Raw genomic sequence first — 23,145 nt, forward strand, 5'->3', positions numbered from 1 at the left:
AATTATACCTAAACTCTAACACTTAAAGATAAATCATAACATTATTAACTAGATATCTATCAATTACATAATTAACCGAGGAAACCGTCTTTTTTCATCTCTACATGTTTATTGCAAAATAGAATCAGTTTATATCATTAAAATAAAAATAAGCAATTTGCTGTATAAAATAAGTCAAATCAACTAAATCTTTTATATAAAAAAAATAAGAATTATATAAAAAAAGATGCATTAAAAGACCCAAGATATAGCAATAAACACAAGTGGAAAATACAAGAAGACCTATTTGTGGTGAGTCATGGTTTTCTAGATAATTTACTCAACTAGTTTGCATTATCAAATAGAAGAAGGAAATAAGAACACAAAAACTTCAAACTTGGGTGGTCAAATTGCCTTTAGTTCTGTCTTCTTTCTTTCTCATATATCTTTCAAAGGGCACTCCTGCTATAGTTTACATGGCCATACTGTACAATTACAGTGAATATAACAGTCCAACCATCTATACAAACTGTGAATCAGTCGGAACCTTACCGTAGATGGGTATGAACCATGGTGATACGCCACATCAACACAACACTCGGTAACATGAAATACCTAGACAACAAAGGTGCACAAATTTGGACTCTCCTTGAAACCTTTTTAAGACCTGAAGGCCCTCCTTGCCAAATCTGCCAAATGCATAGCTATCTAACAATCTGACATATCCATGGTCTCAGCATCTCTTTTCACTCATAATCTGTATGCCCAACCGTGTTCATTTAGATATGCTTGGACTGCCTCTTTGATGGCTAGATTTGACACCAGTTTCTGTTCGTCAAGAGGCTCACGTGTGATAGGTTCGAAGTTTCCAACCTGTACGTTTTTTAAGTTAACAAGATGAAGAAAGTAGTGGAACTGAAATCAGAAGAGATGAGAGCATTAAGATTATAACCAGCCTAATAAACTCACCTTCTGCAAATGCCCAAGAAGCGCTGCTCTTTCATATGTAAAGCCACTGGGAGTGATAACCGGATCTCGGAATATTTCAAATGTGATTCTACAGCAGAGGTGATCTGGAACCTGACGAAGAAGGATTTCAAACTCTTAGTGCTCCTTCCAAAAGTATGGTGTATTGTTGGAAGATCAAATAAAATTCCACACAGGTCTTAGAAGCTTTAAATCTCACCTCAGTTGGTATGTCAGCTTCAGAAGCTTTACTGAATACTTGCAAAAGAAGTTTCTTCTGTTCTTCCTAAACCCTACTATAGAGCAGATATCACTGCCCTCACCAATTGTTTGTAAGGACACATCAGATGAAATCTTCTCCTCAAGAGCCTTTTCACACTCTTCCCTGATATGAAATGAAGGACCCAATGAGAAAACATAGAACAGAAAATTCAGCATAAACGTAGAAAGATTCTACAAGGTCAATCATAGAACTAAAGGAACCAAAAGAAAAGTAAATGGCTTCTGGGAGTAGTTAACAAGTATTTGTAACATATAGCCTCAAACATTGTCAGAGACACATGATAAACGACAAATCTAAAGTTTTAGAACATGAGTTTTCCGAGCATCTCATCCTCCAAAATGAAGGATATCTGGCTTTATTTTACAATCAAACTCAACTCCAAAATGTAAAGAGTTCTCTCTTGACTTCATATTTCATACGTCATTGTCACCTGCAATCGAAAAGATTCTGATTTGTTACACAAATCTCTAGTTTCCTCTCGTAAAATATCACCACCATCAGCAGTAACACAAATGGTCGGACCATGTATTAATAAAATAAAATCACTATAAATCCTGTGCCACCTGTAAAATTTCAGTTACAAGGATCTAACCACATGTATTCACAACAAATTGAACCTTGAAAGTGAAAAAAATTTAAAAATGTTTTTTAAAAAACATTTTATGGACAATAGTAAAACAAAAAGCTACAAGCACACATAATAACACAAGGAGGTACAAAATCTCGTTCATACTTTAGTGTCTGTAGTTTCCACACTCGCTGACTAGATGAATGTTCCCATGTTAGATACTTAGCTTTAGAAAGTTCTTGCCATATCTCCTCCACCATATAACCTTTTGGATTTGCACCTCTCCCAAGATCCAAAGCCTACATTTGAGAGTATACTTGAAGAACTTAGCAAAATAATTTTAATGAATGTTGAATCAAGCCCAGAGTTGAAAAGGGTCTTTAATTCTAAAATATGAGAAGACAACAGAAAAATAAAGTAAAATAAAATTGAAGCCCGCAGAAAAAAGGAGAAGAATAGAAATAAGAAGAAGAAAAGTGTACAAAAGAGGTCTGCAGCCACAAAGAACATGGAGGAATTAATTAATATGTGATCTGTCTTCCTTTTAAACCCTTGATCAAAAGAGCCGGTACAAAAATAACTCAGCAATAAAACAGAAAAGTACATGGAAGTGGAAGTGAAAGGGATGGGAAAAATGGTCCCTCACACTAAATTAACTTAAAGTGAGTGCATAAAAGGTGACCATGTTGAACTTTTTTTTTAAAAAAATGAAATGAAAACTTTTTATAAATTGAAGTAAACAACTTCAAAGAAGCAGCTTAAGAACAAATATCTTCTAGTTGATCTTCTAATAGAAAATAAGTGCAGCTTTGTCCAATGACGACTGCATTTTTTATATCGCAGCAATCCACTTCAATATAATTTGTCCATTAACGGAATGCAAGTCTGCTTGCAAAGAAAATGGCTAATCCAATGGTCATAATCCCATCTTGATATTTTTCTCATTTGAAGATCCAAACTCTACAACTGTAGACCCCAGCAACATCACTCCACATGCAGCACAAGTCATGTCTTGATGTCTTGCCTCAACACTCAATCAAGCCACAGCAATGTGTTTCTTGCTCTTCTAATAACTACATTGCCTGATGAAGGTAAAGAAAATCAACTATAGACCTCTGATCCATTTTTGTCATAGCATAATGAGCATCTAAATACCTATTAAGGTAATTTCCATAAATTAACTAACTAATTCAACCACCAATGAGGTCTTTGGTCAAGTAACGGCCAACTAAATTAGCTTCCGTACCAAGTGACTCTATTGTTTTTTTACCAACTCAATAATCTCATGTTTGATGCAGTCAAGATGCTAGACTTCAATTGTTAATAAAATTGTCTAAGTCACTGTCGAAAACATAGATGAAGAAGAAAAACCATAAGCCAGAGAACAAACAGTTAGTTGTTCAAAACTGAAGACCTCTGACCTTCTCAAGTTTTTTCACTCCTTCAGCATACTCTTCCCTCTGTAGTAAGGCCAATCCCAACATATAGTGACCCTGCCATAAAGCAACACCATCCATATGGCAGCTGTGTTATATAATAAACAGAGTCATTTCGTATGCTGCATAAAAAAAAACAAAGGGAAAGAGATAAAAATAAATAAAAACCATAACAAGCATAAGTTATCTATATTCAAACAGAAAGGAGTATTGTTTCTCGTAGCCATGCAGTACATTTGTCTTTTGATAAAGGTGTATTAATAAAACGAGAGAAATTACAAAAGATGAGGGAGCAAATCCCTTACAACCTGCGATTGTAGGGTAGCTCCTTGCTTGGCAAGCACATTTGCTGCCAAATTTGCAGATCTCCGAATGTGAGACCAAATACAAGACACAATTTAGGTAATTTCTAAAATCTTCCGAAAAGAATCCCAATGCCGCCACGGGGGAGGGGATGCACACTCACACCATCCAATGACCACCTTTGAGTCCTCTTCGATATGAAGAGGACCGCTGCACTTGACTCTGAAAACACGGAGTCCGGAGAGGAGGCCATGAAGCTCTGTAGTACATAAAGCAAGCATATGTCCCAGGAAGCTGACTGATGAGTATAAACACAATAATCAGTAATCAGGTACTCTCCCTTGAGCCTAACTTTTGGATGGAAGATTATTTAGAAACTTTAAGCAAGCGTTTCTAGAAAAAAATATTTTTCCTTGAATTTTGAAGCCAGTAACATGGAGAGAGTTGAACCCCCAACATAGCACTCCTCAGCCCCCCTGCCCCCGCTCCCCAGCCTCCCTTTGTGTCCATTGGGCTGAAGGCCAATCCACATGAACTAAGTAGACACAAGTTGGCACTAACTTGATGTTCGTAAATGCATCACTGGGCTACATAAAAACGCCCATCCTAAAAGATCAAGAAATTGTATACACAAACATTCTTGTGTGTTAAAAAATATTTCAGTCACCCATTGAAGAAAAACGTTTAGCGAACACAAGTAGTTTGGATAATTTATACTGAGCAATACAGAAAACACTAGATGGGAGAGTTGCAAATGGCCACATGATTGGCAGATAAATGTAATTATATACCTTGACAGAGTTACTATCAAGCTTAATTGCCTTCCTACAATCTTCCTCCACTCTCGTCCATTCACTGCCAAACCAACCCGAAAAGAATCCACAAGCATCATGGTCAAGGATTTAAAAAGCAGAGAGAGAGAGAGAGAGAGAGAGAGAGAGAGAGAGAGAGAAGAATTACGATATATATCGTTCTTACTTTCTTTTTCGAAAACAAAGTGCTCGATTTGTCCAATATACGGCCACATTTGGACATAGAGTGATGGCCTGGAAACCACAGAGAAACAAATATTCTTTCAAGGACCAGGCAAACAAACACCAGAGGTAAGACAGCGGAGGTGATATTTCTAAGGGTGTGCCTATAGTTATAGAAGAAATTTAATTGTCAGGTGAAATTATTGACGGAGGATTTCATATGGGTAACTAAAAGGAGGCAAACAGTGACGAAGTAGCAAAATTAAGAGTGTTGCCTTTTAGAAATGGGTCGCATCTCATGCAAGAAGATTACAAGAAAAGAGGAAAAAGAAGAAGAAAAAAGAGCTAATGGGATAGTATTTAATCGAAAGTTTAAGGCTTCGAAGATCTCACGATAATCGACCCACAGAGAATATAATTGATAAAAAAAGAAAAAAGAAAAAAGAAAAAACGAAAACAGAGGGTGAAGATTCAGTGCAGGAGAAAACTGAGAAAAAAAAGGACGGATTGACCTCAGTATAAGCCTCGATGGCGGCCCCAAACCGCTCTTTTCCGAAACAGGTGTTTCCGTCTCTCTTAAGAAGCTCCGCCTGCTGTTTAGCAGTCGCCACTGCTGGCGCCATCGCTTCCCTCCTAGTCAGTCAATGAGCAATCCTAAACATATAAAACAGGCTGAATCGGGTCAAATCAAAACGACCAAAAGAGTTGCATCTTTTTATCTGCAACCCTGTAGCGGTTCCTTAACAATGAAGCTACATTCTTATCATTAGCTTTCTCAGCAGCCACGTTCGGTTCGTTGGGTGGTTCGTTGGGTGTGTTTGCTGTGCTTTAACATGGTCGAGATGGAAGGAAATAGAAAAAAGGAAAGAAAAATCGAGGAAAACAGAAGGCAAGCGTCTGCCCTCGTCGTCTCATTCAGGAAAGATGGAAGTTTTACTTCGCCCATTTTTGGTAGACGACCAGACGCTCCTGGTGTATTCTTAAATAAACACTTGACCAACTATACACGTAATAATAGTGATATTACTACTCATAATATACGATTTCATTAAATGTCCAACAGTAGATTCTAGGACGAAATTGCCCTTGGTTCAGTCCAACCCAAACCACCTTTGTCAGCTAGACCCAACATTCCATCACTAAAGCTAACTCTTCCTCAAGTTTCAAGAAACTCAAAAGCATATGAGCTGCACACTCTACCTTCAAGTTCTCTATTGGGTCCCTAAGGCATAAAACTAAATGGGTTGCACATAAATTTCCAAATTTTAAAATTATTTTCTCACTATAGTCCTTATGGAAGGACTTCTCAACAAGAAATACATAGTCAAATTTATAATGCAACCATGTATGCATTCAATCATACAACCATAGTCAAATGCAAAGCAGGCCAAACTCAATTTGTTAGTTTACTCCCAAGGTATTTACTATAATCAAATTGTCAAGTTACCCTAATAGCTTGATGGCTACAAAAGCCATAATACAACATAGGCCACAAAGGTCTATCACTTGGTTACAAAATCTAATTATAGCCAAGGCAGCAAAAGGTAGGCCAAAAAGGTCACAACAATGGTTTACACTAATGAAAGCTTAATAGTAGGCGGGTATAACTCACTACAACAACAACATAGCTTAGGCCATTAGGCCTTTAATCAAAATTTCTAGGCTACACAAGCCTAACACTAACAAGCTAATTTGGTACTCGACCCAATTATTGTAGCCACTTGTAGCCATAGCCACAAAGCCTTACAAAATACGGAGTAAAATGGTTGTGGGTTTGGTTATCTAAGAGATCGGCCAATACAAAATATACTGGGTTTAACAATGTCAAGCACATTAAATGCCTCTTCAAATAAACGAATACATTAATAATGCTCAAAATCAATACTCCATAACCCTAGTTTAGCTTACAATTGTGACAAGTGTAAAGTCCCATGAGCAACAAACCTAATGGAGTGAATAGGTTTATTAGCTTTTCTATTAATTTGAGACTCATTTTTACTTGAACTTGTGCGTTCACGTTCTTAATCAATACTAGTGTGCAATTATGAAAGTTAAGTATCATGCAGAAGAAATTAATTACAATTAAGGTACAAAAATTTATAATACTTCACAATCCTTTTTGTGGATCGCTAAGCCACTACTAAGGTGTTTTTACCTTAGAGCTAATTCACTATGTTCATGAGTCAAATTACATCTATGCAACAAATAATCATAAAGGTCAATTACAAAAATACCCATATAGAGACTCATGCCAAGCAATTGACCACAACAACCAATTTATAATTGCAAACACAAACATAGATTTAGAGCAACCAATTAGGTTCCCTAGCCTAAACTTATATAGGGATTTTGAGTAGTGAACTCGACATACAATCTAGACCCATAAAAGAATTTGTCAACAACTCACAAGGCACTTTTGCCAAGACCCACAAAGGGATTTAAAAAAAAAAACCCAGCTTAGCCACTCAGCTTATACCCACAAAAGGCTTAGTGATAGCTACTCCTCAACCACTAAAATAGAATATACTACATGCTCTTTTTAATATGAAAAATTCAGGTGAAAGATGAAAAACAAGAAGAAATAAAAAGGAGAGGAAAGAAAAGAGAAGAAGAAGGAGATTTGAATGATGAAAGAAGGAAAGAGAAAAAGGATACTCTCCAGCTAGTGCACACTTCCTTTTATTCAGCATTATGTTTACATATTTTCTAAAATACCCACAATGCCCTTATGTACAAAATATAACAATAACATGCACATATAAGTCTTTAAACTACTTTTTCTTACACCCCCATCCCCCCATCTCCCCATACTTACATCCCCCCCTCCCTCTAAAGTTGGACCATGTATGTCCTTACATAATTGCATCTCTAATGAAGTGACAATCAACATTAAGGGTAACTCAAAGGGAGAAGAAAATTACTCCTAGTTGTGTGACAAAACTCTATAAATCAGTCAGTATAATTGGTTTGATATGTTAGAAAATAGACCTATAGATATTTTTTTTTAAATATAAATCTCCATCTAAAGTCTCTTTCTTGATGACATAAAATGCCCAAACATATGAACATTTCTATTGTTGTTGGAACCTCTTCTATTGTTTGACCTTCAAGAGCCTCAAATGTATATATCTTTTTAGAAAACTCTGATTGCCAAAATTATTCTTGAGTAAGAAAGTAGACTCACATATATTTTATTAAATATATAATTTTCAATATGAAAATTTCAGTATGGAGGTAGGAACACCAAGTCAACAAAAGGTAATGGGATTAAAAAGGAAGAAAAAGGCAAAATATGAACCTGAACCACTAGAGATGATAAATCAGAAAAGGATCACATTATCTCTATGGGTTAACCGATTCAACTCATAGATCTTGCACTGATAGCATTTTTAATTTTAGGAAAAGATAAAAACTTCATCGACTTGTTGTAATTTAAGTACAATGAGTCTCTATTCATAATAGAGAAAACAAGTAGTATTTAATTAGAATTAAACTACTCTTGTCCCAATTACACCTGAAATCTAACACTTAAAGACAAGTCCTAGTATAATTAAACAACTTGACATAAATAAAAGACTGAAATAACTAAAATACATTTTAGCTGAAACACTTCAGTGAGACATCCTCCCATGAAACTCCGATAAAACTTCGCTATATTAATTACAACTCCGTGAGGCTTCTTTTTGTGAGAGTCATGTAAGACTCTCCCATTCCTTCTCTTCAACACCCTTATGGCAAAGTTAAATTTAGTATGGATTCTTTTAATATCTTATTGCCAATTCTCAATGGTTTGTCCATCAAGACATTAAGGAAGAAATTTATATGGATCAACCACTTGGATTTGTGGTTGAGGTGGAGTCAATGTGTAGATTGCAAAATCTTTATATGGGTTGAAACTAGGGGTGGCATCGAAATGAGCCAGTTCATGAATGGCTCGAGTTCGGCCCGGTTCGATTCGATTCGAGATCCAGATAAGGCTTGTTTGAGTTAACGAGTCGAGCTCGACCGAACCATGGTTTGGTTTGAAAGCTTGCGAGTCGGCTCGTTAACGGGTTTGAGAGTCGACAGCAGCAGGGGGGTGCAAATTATTCCTCCCACCATTACCACCTAGCCACTCTTGTCCGCCCGTCGACAACTGCTCGTCGGCCACTAGATCCCCTTCCCTCTGATTTCTTCACCGTTGTTTCCGTCGCCACAACCTCCGTCTCAACTATCCTCGTCGATGGCGCTAGACCCCCTTCGCTCCGTGTCATCTCGGTGGAAAACCAGAGTCCGGAGAGACCTAAGTTTGGAATTTCTCCCCTTGGTGCAAAGATGATTTCACACGTGTGAAAGTCGAGATCATAAACAAGTGAAACCACTCCCCCCACCCCCCGACGAAGAGGATTTCACATGTGCGAGATCATAGACAAGTGAAAAAAAATACTCCCTCATGGCTCCTGAAGAAATTGAAAAGATATTTTAGTAGAAATACGTTTCTAGAGATAATTAGTGTTTTTTTAAGAAATGTTGAAAATACAGTTTTAGTAGAAATACATTTCTAAGGACTATTAGTGCTTCATGTTTTTTGGAAACATTTTTCTAATTAGAAATTCTTATTAAAAAAATCATATAATTGTCTAAGTAAAATTGTGATGCCAAGATGGGCTAGAAAATCGTATAGAAAATTTTTGAATAAGTATTTGACAGTTAATGCTTTTAGCATGAGGTAATTTTTATAGTAATTTTGTGTTTGATATTTTATTTGATTAAAAAATTATCGATAAGTATAGTAATATATTAGATTGATTATTAGTTTTTATTTATTTCCCTAGAATAGGCAATAAGAGGTCCATTTAACTTTCCTAAGAAAATTTTAGAATATTTCTTGTAATTTTCTAGTAAGTCTCTAATAGTAATAGGATTTTATTTAAAAAAAAATTTCGGAAAAATGTATCCTAGAAAAAATATTTCTAGTTTTTCCTAGAATATAAATTTTCAACTAGGGGCACTAAGGAGGCCATAGTAAATTTATGGCCAGATTCAAAAAATACAAAATAATCTAGACAACATTTGGGGTAAAAAAGATTAATATTGTTGGGTTCTAATCCATTATCGAGATTCAATCCCGAACCTCCCCTATTATTCTTTTTTTTTTAAATGTATGCATAATTTTATAAATAATTTACATATATTTTATGTTGAGTATTAAATGTAGGTTAACCTTGAACTCGGCTAGAGCTCGAATTCGGTAAAAATTATTAGGCTTGAGGCTAGGTCGGCTCGAGCTCGATTTCGAAATATTTAAATCATGTTCGGCTCGAACATAGGAAGGTTCAGACTCAGTTGGATTCAATGCCACCCTTATGCCCAATTTTAAGTAGAGGTCATGCCCAATTTTATGTAGAGGTCATGTCCAATTTTATGTTAAATGTATGCTCATTTTATGTAAAATGTATGCATAATTTTATATATAATTTATTTGACATGTATTTTATGAAAAGTTAAATGTATGTTGGAGCTCGAACTCGAGACATTTAATTTTTGAAAAGTTTTAAATGAAAGTTGAAGCTCGAGCTTGGCTCGAACTCGGTTAAAATTATTGGGCTCAAGCTTGATAACTAGTTTAGGCTTGAGGCTAGGCTTGACTCGAGCTCGAGTGATAAATATTTAAATCAAGCTCGGCTCGAACATAGGCAGGTTCGGGCTCGGCTCGGCTTAGATCAATGCCACCCCTAGTTGAAATAGTCTTCAAGTTCCTGGTTTGATAAGGTCAATCGAGCAATCCTCTGGTTTGGATTTACAAGATGTATGGTCGCTCACTTGGTTTTTGTCAAACATACGGACAAAAGATTTGTTCTCCTAGTTGAGTATGTTGATGATATTATTATTACAGGAATTGATACAAGGATCATTAGCCAAGTAAACCAAAATAAGGAATTCAAGATGAAAGACATGTGTCTCCCAAAATACTTAGCTTGGAGTTGAAGTTCTGCAATCTAGACATGATATCATTTTGTCACAATGGAAATATGTACTTGATTTGTTTAACAAAATAGGTATGTTTAGATCTTGTCCTGCTAATACTCCAATGAACACTAGTGTAAAATTATGTGATGGTTCTGAAGAAGATGTAGACGCATAGAAGTACCAAAGCCAAGTAGGGAAATTGATTATTGTTTAACTTGATATCCTTTGCAGTAATCGTTTTTAGGCAGTACATGCATAAGCCTTAGAGTTCTCACTAGAAACCTCTGGAATGGATCTTGTGATATTTTAAAAAGTCTCTTGGACAAAGACATTAGTGTCATAGTCGTATTAATGTTGAAAGCTTTGCTAGTGCTGATTGGGCAGGATCATCTCAGATGACAGAAAATCTATATCCGACTACTATACTTTAGTCAGAGGAAACTTGGTAACTTGGAAGACCAAAAAGTAGAATGTTATTGCTAGATCATGTGTAGAGATTGAATACAAAGCTATGACACATGTTTTAAGTGAACTAATATGGATAAAGTAGCTACTCATAGAATCAGGTTTCAACAAAGATACTCCAATGAAACTCCATTGTGATAACCAAGCAGCTTTCCACAATGCTTCCAATTCGGTCCTCTATCAACGGATAAAGCACATTGAAGTTGAATGTCACTAGATCAGAGATAAGCTACAAGAACATGTTATAAGCCTTGAATATGTCTCATCTCAAAGTCAGGTTACTGATATCATTGCAAAGCCCATTGTTTCAATGGCATTGACCACTACATGCTCAAAGTTGGGAGTGTATGTTGTTTTTGCACTACCAGCTTGAAGGGGAGTGTTAGAAGACAACAGTGTCATATGTGCAATTAAATGTAGGTTTTTTAGTCTATATTTAAAACCTCTAAGTTAAAGGATATTTATGTAATAATGGCATATGTGTAATTAAATGTAGGTTTTTTAATCTTATTTACAACCTTTAAGTTAAAGGATATTTATGTAATAATTTAATTTTAGATCATTATATAAAGCTTAAGGGGGGTGAATCTGAGGAAGAAATGAAACCCTAATCCTCATGTCTCCCTTGATACCTCATCTTCAAAATCCTTTCTCATTATTCTCTTCTTTATTTCTCCTCTTCCTTTCTCTCTTTTCTTTGACACACAGTTTCTTAAATTTGCATTAATGAAATCCTAAGATTCAACATCCTCCATATTCTTTGTTCATAAATCAGTTACAACGAAAATAACAACTTGTGTGCAACCCTCTTTGGAAGGATCTTGAAACTCAACATCATCTCAATTTGTCAAGGTAGTATGCAAGGCAAAGCCTAAAATCCAATTTAAGACTGGTCGGAGAATCTTGGGGAAAACATCAATTTGTGAAGATGAGCACGCAATGACACCAAAATACATCATTTCTTCTATATGCAAATTTTTACCCCATATTTTGCTACCAATAACCACGACCAACACATAGTGTGTATTGTTATATCCTTGTAGACATAGATTTCAAAATAAGTTCAAGGAGATCATCCATTAAAAAAAAAAGTTTGAACTTGAGATTGAGGGATGTCATTTAAAAAAATGAGGAACCTAATGTAATGAGTAAACCAATATACACAACAAAAAGGTTTTAATTATTTTTTAATCTAGTTCCTTTACCTTCACTTATTGCCAATAGTTGCATTTTTTGTTGTCTCTTATGGTTGAGGAGCTTGAGGCGAAGAATCATCATCTTCAATCTCTAGTTGTTCAAGAATTCTAGTTGGTTATGGAATGTTGGAGCCCAAATTCTACTAGTGCTCGAGGATTCACTTTCTAACTCTTCTTATCTCTTATCCTCGTCATTGCCCTCTTGACCAAGAATTTGAAATAGTGCGTCAAACATATTTTCCACTTATATCCTTAGCAACTCCACTATTTCTTTGACTCAAGTCAATATTTCTCCTATTTGTTTACATACATTGGTTTTTATAGCCTGAAGTTCTTTGGAGAAAATAGTCTTTCTTTTTTTCTTTGGAGGTACAAATGACCTAGTTTCATAAAACTTCACTTTTTCAACTTCTTCGTTTCTCCTTTTCATATCCCCCAAACACATTTGTGAGCATGGAAGCTATAAAAAAATCGTGTACTTTCTTGCTAATTTAAACTCATCAATCTCAACATGATCCATCAAGAAGTGTGTCATAATATATCTATGATCTAGGTGCATGTCTTTGCAAGTCTTACGATGGTATATACCATCCACGAAGTATACTCCCATGTTCACTTGTTCAACAACCCTTCATTACTAAAACAAATATTTTTTTGAATTTCACATGCTTTAAGACTTTTCTAAACTAATGGCTCTGATACCATAAATAGTAAGATCGAACAAATAAAAAATAAAAGAACAATTTCACAAGCTTTAATATATCCAACTATATCACACCTCATTTCTATCAAGTTCATAGATACATTCAAATTTCTAGCCTTCAGCCATGATGGCTCTAATACAATACAAATAGTAGGATTGAGCATAAATAAGCAAAAAAATAACTTAACAACTTTAATATAACAAATTCATAACATAAAAGAAGTGGAAATACTTACGATTAGAGAAAGGTACCAACAACCTTGGAGACAACTTTCAGTTTTCCAAGTGATACCTAAACATGCAAGTTGGTTCCCAATTTATAGCTTTTGGAACCTTAGATTTTAATAAATAAATTTTATTTATTTCAACTTCTTTTGAAATCCATTGAGAAAATTATGATGTGTGTCTTCCATTATTGCAGACACTGTGGTGGTGACTGCTGATGTGTCTTACAATATTGTAGACACTATGGTGGTGGTGGCGGTTGTTATCAACATGATGGCACTATAGCTGGCACTGTTGCTAATGTGACCTATAGGTAAATAAAAATTTTCTTTTGATGTGAAGTCGTCAATTTTTACTTTCTTTAAGTCATCAATTTGACAGTCTAACTTTTAATTGTGGTGATCTGACAATATTATATTTTGATTTCTTTACCATTATAATCAAAAGATGCTTCTTTTATCTTATGAAGTTGTTATATTAAAATTGTAAAGTTGTACTTTTCCTTATTTTTGCTTGATGCTACTATTTATGGTACCAGAGCCAAAATGATTCAAGGCTAAAAGTTTGAATGTATCAATAAGCATGTTCGAAACGAGGCGTGTTGTCAATGGATATATCAAAGCCTGTGAAATTCAGAAAAGTATAAGTTTGTTTATCTATCGTTCAAATTTCTTACATGATCTTCCACAAGTCGTGTTTTGGGTTGAGACGTGTTTGTCAAGATGGTGTGAAGGCTGATTGTTTCGTAGTTATGTCATTGACTGAAGTGTTTTGAGAAATTTGGTAGGGTAGTTGGAAGACCGATCTAGCTTTTAATAATTTCACTAGTTATGATTATGTTACTAACATCATGCAACCTTTCTATGCTGGTTATAAATGCGTTCAGGGTCGCATACATATGACTTTGGCAAGGAATAATAGTTCTTTAAAAAATTTCCTTTTAGTGGATTTCAATTTATAGAGGAAATTAAATGACTGGACAATTTTGTCCATTAAACGAACTTCAATTTATAAGAAGGGTAATTTTTACCCTTACATCCTATATTGGAATTAAAACCACGGAAAAAATGATTAATATAGAGACACAAGATACCACTCTAAAACTATTAGAGTTGGAAGATTTAAGGGATTACCTCAATTATGAGAAATATAAATACATGCATATAGGATGCATCCAGATAGCTTTTTAAGGTTGTGATACCATATATAGTAGGATCGAGCAAAAATAATCCAAAGAACAACGTTACAACTTTAATATAACAACTTCATAGCATAAAAGAAGCGGAAAGACTTACAATCAGAGAAACCTTGCAGCAACCTTGGAGACAACTTCCATTTTTTCCAAGTGATGCCTATACACACAGACTCGTTCGCTATTTATGGTTTTTGGAATCTTAGATTTTAAGAAAGAATTACATTGATTTAATCTTCTTTAGAAATCCATAGAGGAAATTCTTACGTGTGTGTCCCATTATTATAGACATTGTGGTGGCAGTTGCTGATGTGTCATCAGTTGTGTTAGACATTGGGGTTGTCGTTGATGTCGATGCGGCAGTATAGTAGTTGGCTCTATAGCTGATCTTACTTGCAAGTAAATGAGATTTTTCTTTTGATGTGAAGTCGTCAATTTTTACTCTCTTTTAAGTCATCAATTTGTCAGTCTAGATTTTTAATTGTGGTGCTTTGACTATATGGCATTTGGATTTTTTTGCCATTATAATCAAAATAAGCTTCTTTTATGTTATGAAGCTGTTATATTAAAGTTGTAAAGTTGTTATTTTACTTATTTCTATTTGATCCTACTATTTAAGATATCTGAGTCATAATGGTTCAAGGTTAAAAGTTTGAATGTATCTATAAGCATACTTGAAGGGAGGCATGATGTAATTGGAGACTTTAAAGCCTGTGAAATTCGAAAAAGTTTAAGTTCGCCGATCAATCATTCAGATTTTTCACTTGATCTTCATCGAGTCGTTTTTTGGGTAAAACTGTGTTTGTCGAGGATGGCGTGAAAGTTGAGTATTCCCTTGTAATATCATTGACCAGAGTGTTTTGATAAATCTAAGAGTGTAATCTGAAGAATGATCTATTTTTCTTTAATTTCACAAGTTCTGACTATGTTACTAACATCATACTACTTTTCTATGCTGCTTATAGATGCATTCATGGTCACATACATATGAGTTTGGCTAGGAATAATAGTTCTTTAAAAAAATCTCAATTAATGGAATTCAATTTACAACAAAAATTAAAAGACTGGCCAACTCCATGCATTAAACCAACTTTAATTTATAAGAAGGATATTTTTACCCTTATATCCGCCATGAGAGTTAAAACCAGGGAATAAATAAATAATATAGTGACACATGATACAACTCTAAAACTATTAGAGTTAGAAGATTTACAAAATTATCGAAATCATGATAAATGTAAATACATGAATATAGGATGCATTCATATAGCTTTTAAGGCTCTGATACCATAAATAGTAGGATCAAGCAGAAACGAGCAAAAGAACAACCTTACAACTTTAATATAATAACTTCATAACATAAAAGAAGTGAAAATTTTTACAATCAGAGAAACCTTGTAGCAACTTTAGAGACAACTTGCGAATTTTCCAAGTGAAGCCTATACACACAGACAGGTGGGTGAGAAGAGAGAATATGGGAAGGAAGAATATGGTTTGAATATACCTTCCCTTCCTCTCCTTGCTGCTAATTTATAATAATCTGAAGTATAAAATTACATGAATGCCCTTAAAATTGGAATAAGCAATATGGACAAAGTCTGAACCATAATTACAACCATTCCCCAATTTTTTAAATCTTTAATACCTAGGTTGCGGTCCACCATCCTAGTGTCTTGAGGAAGATTGCCAACTCATTAGGGTAAGAGAAAAAGATTTGGTGCTAGTGAATTTCACAAAACTAAAAAAAGAAAAAAAAGTGAGAAGAAAAGAAGAGAAATAGAGTGAACAAAAAGAAAGTCAAAATTTTCAGTGTAAATCTCAAAGGTGTGAGTTTTTACTCCTATTCCTTAAATTTGGTCAAAATCGATCTTGGCGATAAGTTCTGAGAGACTTTCAAGAAGGGGAGCAAACTCAGTATAACTCAATTGGTCAATCTAGATAGTCGACTAAACTCATACTCCACAAACACATATAGAGATACGCACACATGCACACATGCACACACATACACACACATGTATGCACACATACATATACACATGCACACAACGCACATATACATGCATATGCACAAATGCACACACATGCACTTACGTCAACTCACATATGCATACATAAACATATGGGCTACAATTTGAGTGGCCTGCTCTAATTTTATTAGTCATGTCCATTAACTAATTTACGTTTTCATTTGTTCTTCTTTATTGAGTATATTGTTCTCTTATTGTCTCTCTCTCTCACCACTCTCAATATAATTTAATTGATTCATGAGGAACTTATCCTTAATTGCCTTCATTTTCAAAATTCAAAATGCATATTCTCTCCCCTCTCTATTCTGTCATTTAAATATGACTGTAAATAAATATTGTTTGGTTTCTAGTGCTAATAAAAATGCCAAATACACGATGAATATATGTAAAACGAGTTAAAATTAGGATCTAATTTGGGTCCTGGAAATCAAATTTGAACCGAGTGACTCGAATGGCAATTCACGAGTCCAATAGCCAGATCAAGGTGAGTCAAGGGTGACTCATCGTAAATAAAAAGAGTTGAGTCAAACCAAGGTGGATCACACACATATAGGTTGGAAAACTATAGGTCAAGGTACTCTTCTTAGAATAAAAAAACAAGTACAAAATGTGTGCAAAGTCGTAATGTAAAATTATGAGTTGTCTGTAAAATTTGTTAGCATAATTGTAGGAAATGATTTGTTTCCCTGATTTTAGGATCTAAATTGGACCTAATTTTAGGTTGTAATGTCCGTTAAATAGCCTCCATTTGAGAGAAGAATACATCAGAAAATCATTCTTTGAAACGTTTATTTGGTGTTACTCTGTTTGACATGGTATCAGAGCGGGAGAAATCTGTTGCCGTCGCCGTGAACGAAGAAGTTATTCTACAGCCGACGAACAGAGCAACAACTTTATCGTCGAAGGGAAAAAATAGGGCAAGTCTGCTCTGCCGTCTCCGTGAATGAAGAAGATGGTGTGCTTTTATTTTTTCTCGTCTTCGGTCGTCGCATAACACCAAACTACTGCCACCCAAACTCCGTTGGAACCCACCAAACCGCTAGCCAAACTGCCTCCAAATCACCGCTCGGTCTTCCAGCGCATCACCAGCCCGATGAAGAAGGAAAGCTTTGGTGTTAAATAGGTTGTAATGTATGTTAAATAGCCTCTGTTTGAGAGAAGAATACATCAGAAAATAATTCTTTGAAACATTTCTTTGGTGTTACTCTGTTTGACATGGTATTAAAGTGGCAGAAGTCTTTTGTTGTCGTCGTGAACGAAGAAATTGTTCTATAGTCGTAGAACAAAGCAACAACTTTATCGCCGGAGGGAAAAAAAATAGGGCAAGTCTGCTATGTCGTCGTCGTGAATGAAGAAACGGTGTGCATTTATTTTTCGTCTTCTTCGGTCATCGCATAACACCTAACTACTGCCACCCAAACTTCTTTGGAACCCACCGAACCGATGCCAAACCGCCGCCGAATCACCGCTCGGTCTTCCAGCGCATCACAAGCCCAATGAAGAAGGAAAGCTTCCTTTGTTGTCGCTGTGAATAGAATCACCGTCAGAGAAGACCGGCAAAAAGCTGCCGAAGCCAAGCCACTGCTCGGCCTCCCAACAAACTGTACCGTGGCCGGTAAGACCAGAGAGATTGTCGTTGCCGAAGATGAAGACGATGAGGTACCTGAGAAGAATATTTTTTTCGCTTAAGTTAGGTCTTGATTTGATTATTCAACCAACCCGGACTCGGACCCAAGTACTTGCTCAAACTGGGTCAAGCCAACAAACTGGACTACTTCTTGGACCAGACCACGATCAAAGGCCCGAATTTCATCACCCTCATAAAACCGATGTGAATTTGATGTCTACCACTACATGCACATCACCTGAACTTATTCCAACACCAACACCGCAGATTATCTTACACCAAGATAATCCTGCCTTTCCAACTAGAATCATCCTCGATGAGACCAATTACCCATTAGGGTCTCAACTCATGGAAATGAGTATTGGTGCTGTCAACAAATCCGGATATCTCAACGGAGAAACGAAAAAATTAGAATCTAGAGATCCCAATCTTGGCGCATGGATTACAGAAAATCAAAGAGTGAAAATTTGGCTTATTGAATCAATGGGGTTGTCGCTAATGCAACGATTTATTCACCTCTCCACCCCCAAGGATATATGGGGAGCCGTATAAAAAACATTCTAGGATGGATCAGTTGAAACCTATCTATTTGAGTTAAACCAGATATCTTTTTCTACCAAACAAAATGGTAGACCATTATCAACGTACTATAATGAAATGGTTGCTATTTTCTAGGAGATTGATCATAGAACTATATCTCAATAAGGAACAGTAGAAGGGCTAATCCAATTCCACGTTGTGATGACCAAACTTCGAGTTCATATTTTTCTCAGTGGGTTTGACTCTGAGTTTTATTAGATTTGGGGAGAAATCTTGCAAAAAGACCCCAAACTTGATTTGGAGAGTACATCTGCATATGTCAGAAGTAAATATCATCAGAGACAAACAATGGGGAACTATCGTCCAATCTCTGAGAACTTGGCTATGCTGGTCAACCAAACTCGACAAGGATCATCAAACAATCGAAACACTCAATCCTCTAGAAAAGCTAACAACCGGGTATGCACTCACTGCGGGGAGAAATGTCATTTGCAAAAACGTTGTTACGAGATTATTGGTTATTCAGAGTGGTGGGATTTCTCAAAAAAAAAAAAAAAAACACGTAAAAAGATTGTTGGGAAAGCTATGGTAACATCCACAGAAGAAAATCAGCAGCTGCCTACGGCAAATGTTGCCCATCCAGGTATTATTGGTAAAACATCAGTATTCTCTGTAAATTCTAAGAATAAAACTTGGATTATTGATACAAGTGCATCCGATCACATGACGAGGGATTCCAGTTAGTTACAATTTGTCCTACCTTCTCCGCAATTTGTTATTTCCACCGCCAATGATAGTGCCTCTCCTTTTACTGGGAAAGGATTTGTTATAATGTCTAATAATCTAACATTAGCTATTGTCCTTGTGGTTCCATCTCTTGAATACAATCTTTTGTCTCTTAGCGAAATTACTTCAACTCTTGCTTGTAATGTAACTTTTTGGCTCTCATTTTGTGTCTTTTAGGACATTCTAACCCGAAAGATTATTATTTATGGTGCTAGATGGGGCAAACTCTACTATTTAGAGTTGACAGATAATGGGGAATTGAAAATCAGTCAGGCAAATCAAGCTAGCAGTGAAGACAACGTTCAAGTAACTATATGGTTATGGCACCTAAAATTGGGCCATCTTTCCTTTGGTTATCTTAAGAAATTACAACCACATCTTTTTTTCAGTTTTGAATGATTTGGATTTTCATTGTGACACTTGTGAACTGGCCAAAAGTCACTCTATCTCTTATTTACCGAGTTTGAATAAATGTTCTGAACCTTTTGAGGTTATTCATTCTGATGTTTGGGGTCTGACAAAGGTTCCCTCTATTTCTAGAGCTCATTACTTTGTAACATTTACCGATGAATGCACTAGAATGACTTGGGTATCCTTGCTTATAAAAAAGAGTGATGTGTGTCTAGCATTTCAGAAATTTCACAAAATGATACATACTCAGTACCAAAAGTAGATTCGTGTTTTGCAATCTGACAATGGTACTGAGTTTGTCGATGCTTCTCTCGAAAATTTTCTGACCAATCATGGAATTCATCATCAGACCTCATGCACCTATACTCCCCAATAAAATGGATTGCCAGAGAGGAAGAATAGACAACTTTTGGAAGTATTGCATGCCTCCCTCTTTGGCATGAACATGCCTCGATTTTATTGGGGCGAAACTATCAAATTTGTTGCCTACCTCATCAATCGAACACCTTCTTGAGTAATAGATTTTCAAACTCCTCAACGCAAGTTGCAATCCTTGATTTCTATTCCCCAACTTTCAAACCTTGAACCACGGATTTTTGGGTGTACCGCATATTTTCATTCCCCAAAAATCTTGCGAAATAAACTTGATCCATGTGTCAAACGATGTGTCTTTGTTAGCTACTCTGAATTTCAAAAAGGATATCGGTGTTATGATGTACACACCCAAAAGCTCCATGTGACTCTAGATGCTTCCTTCGATGAATTAGTGCTTTATTATTCAGGGGAGTCTCTTGGAATTCTCTTCAGGGGGAGAGCTCAAGTGAAGAGAATAGCGGAGGTGCTGAGTTTATTGAGTTAGAAGCAATGAATGAATTTTTTAAGCAACCACGTCGTCATGATGTGCGACAAGACTGTGACCACAACCATGAAGCCGAGAGTGAATCATTAATTTCTCCTGAAGAACCCTTGTTGATTTTCAGGACTCCATGGATTTAAGTTATGAAGAGAAAGAGAGGAATACGTGAGGCAAAAGAGGAAGAGGAAATTAGGGTCTTGGACTTAACCAAATCCTCCCCCATAAGATATATTTCTAGGTATCAAAACTATACCCTTCACCCTAAAAAGAGTGAAGAAGAGACAAAAAACGTAAGCTAATTACATGAATGTCACCCTAATTACATCATATATTCCAACACCCACCTCAAGCTGGGAGGTAATGGCAGCGATCCCAGCTTGAACCAAATAACATAAATGTAGTAATAATCTCCTCCATCACAGTATCCAAATGATAAGTATGAAACTAGACACAAACTCTTAAATGATAAAAATGGGTGATAAGTCAAAACCAAACTCGAAGGATTTCGAACAAATATAATGAAAATAATCACTAAAGTGTGTAATGTTTGTCATTCACAAGATGGCGATAAAAGACCCACGGGTACCGATAAAAAGTCTCAGTGGACTTAAAACACCCATATGAAAAAAAGGGACAACAAAAGCAATGCTTTAAAAGCGTTAGCCAATAAGGGTAAGTGAGAGTCAAAAAAAGTATGGTAGGAGAAAGACTGCCAAACGGTAATGTGCAATGGGTAACGAGGAAGATATGATGCTAAGGCCACCATGTGATTTATTTTTCTAAGAAATTCAAATTTTGCATCAAAAGAACCAACGTCAACAACAGTTAGCAAACAATGAACCCAAAAGCAAGCAACCAAGGAGTTCTTCTCAGAAATAATGTCTCAATCAAAGAGACACAATAGCAGTAGTTAAAATGGGCATGGGTCCAATAACACGTACCAAATAATCTTTTAAAATGATCCATAAAAATTTGATGTAAGTCTGTGCACCAAACAATATGCTGACCAAGGAACAAATTGCTAATACCTCAATATAATAATTCAGCAACCTAGTCGCGCCAAGTCAAATAGTAGACCAATAAAGCCGAGTCGTGGAAAATATGTATGAACTTGGGACCTAGACATGTATACCGAGGCAAGAAAATAAGTGGCCCAAATCAGGTTGACCGGGTCGAGTTGACCCGGACCTAGTTGGCACAAGTTAACTTAGTAGACAGGTGCCGCTCGACAGCAACTAGAAGGGCAGCCCGGTTCGCTGGCTTGACCCGGCAAGGTCGGGTCCGGGTTGGGCTAGCGTTCAATTCAAACCAATTTCCTTAGGAAACATTAAATTTTTCAACAGTATCATCTTCTTCCCACGACGCCGAACAGAGTGGAAGCTCAGTCATCTTCGCCCTCCAAAGTGGTCAACATAGTTGGGGCAGTAACGTTTGGGATTGATGGACAATTTGCTTGGGATTACGGGAGGATGCTAAAGAGCAATATTGAAGATAGCAGTCATCACTTCCCCAAACAGCAGAGTCATTCTGTGGCGCTGGCTCCCGAACAAAAAACCAAAGAACTAGCAGCAACGGTAGCCAAAGAGACAAGCCAGCAGAAAGTGTGCGAGATATTTCTGAACAAAAAAACAATCCAACATAGAGTTTCCAAAATATTTTTCGTGTTGATCTTAGGCTTCAGATATCATGTATATTTTTCGAAGATAACGTCCAAAGATAAAACTTCCAACCAGCTCAACACTTCCAAAAATAAATAGTTTGATGAGAACAGAGATAATTCATTGGTACGAGAACAAAAAAAAATCTGGTAGAGGCAAAAATAAGGCAGCGAAGGAATAGTTGTTGCAGCCGCAGCCTGCTGTCATCGTCCCCACTTCCAAACAGAGTGGGACAGCAACAAACCACAACAGAACGTAATCTCAGCTGAAATTGAACCGTATGGTGGAGGAGTTTTCGGAAACCAACAACAAGATCATGATCAAGATTAAAATTCTGGATACCAAACGAAGCAGAGAACTGGCAGCTCCTTACCCACTCGCTTCTGAACAGAGTGGGTCAGTAGCAAGATACAACAACAACAAAAAATAAAAATGATGATAGCAATGGTCCAACAATAAGCTATCATGACAACAGAGAGTTGTGCAAATTCAACAGAGGGCTTCAGATTACCAAGCTGGATATACTACTGATGGATTAAGTTCTAAAAAACTTCCAGTAGGATACAATTTATCTGCAACTTCCAACAGAAAGCAATGCACAACAGGAATAAGCTAAGCATATAGAACTTCCAGATATAGAAGAGCAACCATGAATCAATTAGCAGCAATCATGTATAATCAACAGAGATTGAAGGCAATAATCTAGGTGAGACAGTGGAAGACTTCCAAAAATAAAAACACACACCATCAAAGATGTCCAGACAGCAATGAAAAACAAAAAAATCTATTGTCAAGGAGATACTTATCTGCTCCTTCGTCGTCTCTGCACTAGCAAAATATTGAGATTATTTTGAGGCCAGAGAACCAGAGTAACAATATAAAAAATAAAATGAAGTTCCAACGATAACAAAAAATAAAACGCAAAAGAAAAAATTGGTTTATGGAATTCTAAAAAACTTACTACTAGTCCTGAAAATCACTGCTCTAATATCATGTTG

The 23,145-nt window shown here is 36.1% G+C and overlaps 1 protein-coding gene across 1 annotated transcript; it reads right to left on the minus strand.

The window, feature by feature from the left end:
- Positions 1 to 377: 377 nt before the first annotated feature.
- LOC137945937 (E3 ubiquitin-protein ligase CHIP-like) lies at positions 378 to 5,403 on the minus strand. Its single transcript, XM_068792044.1, is given in 9 exon segments — positions 378 to 852; positions 949 to 1,059; positions 1,166 to 1,228; positions 1,231 to 1,330; positions 1,962 to 2,095; positions 3,218 to 3,289; positions 4,327 to 4,390; positions 4,514 to 4,581; positions 5,022 to 5,403. Coding segments are annotated over 9 exon segments (846 nt in total). The 5' UTR covers positions 5,133 to 5,403; the 3' UTR covers positions 378 to 729.
- Between the last annotated feature and the right edge of the window lie 17,742 nt (positions 5,404 to 23,145).

This window comes from Aristolochia californica, unplaced genomic scaffold, assembly GCF_029961685.1.
Source record: "Aristolochia californica isolate CCGP_79_NKW_82.1479 unplaced genomic scaffold, dmAriCali1.0.hap1 SCAF_12, whole genome shotgun sequence".
Classification (NCBI taxonomy): domain Eukaryota; kingdom Viridiplantae; phylum Streptophyta; class Magnoliopsida; order Piperales; family Aristolochiaceae; genus Aristolochia; species Aristolochia californica.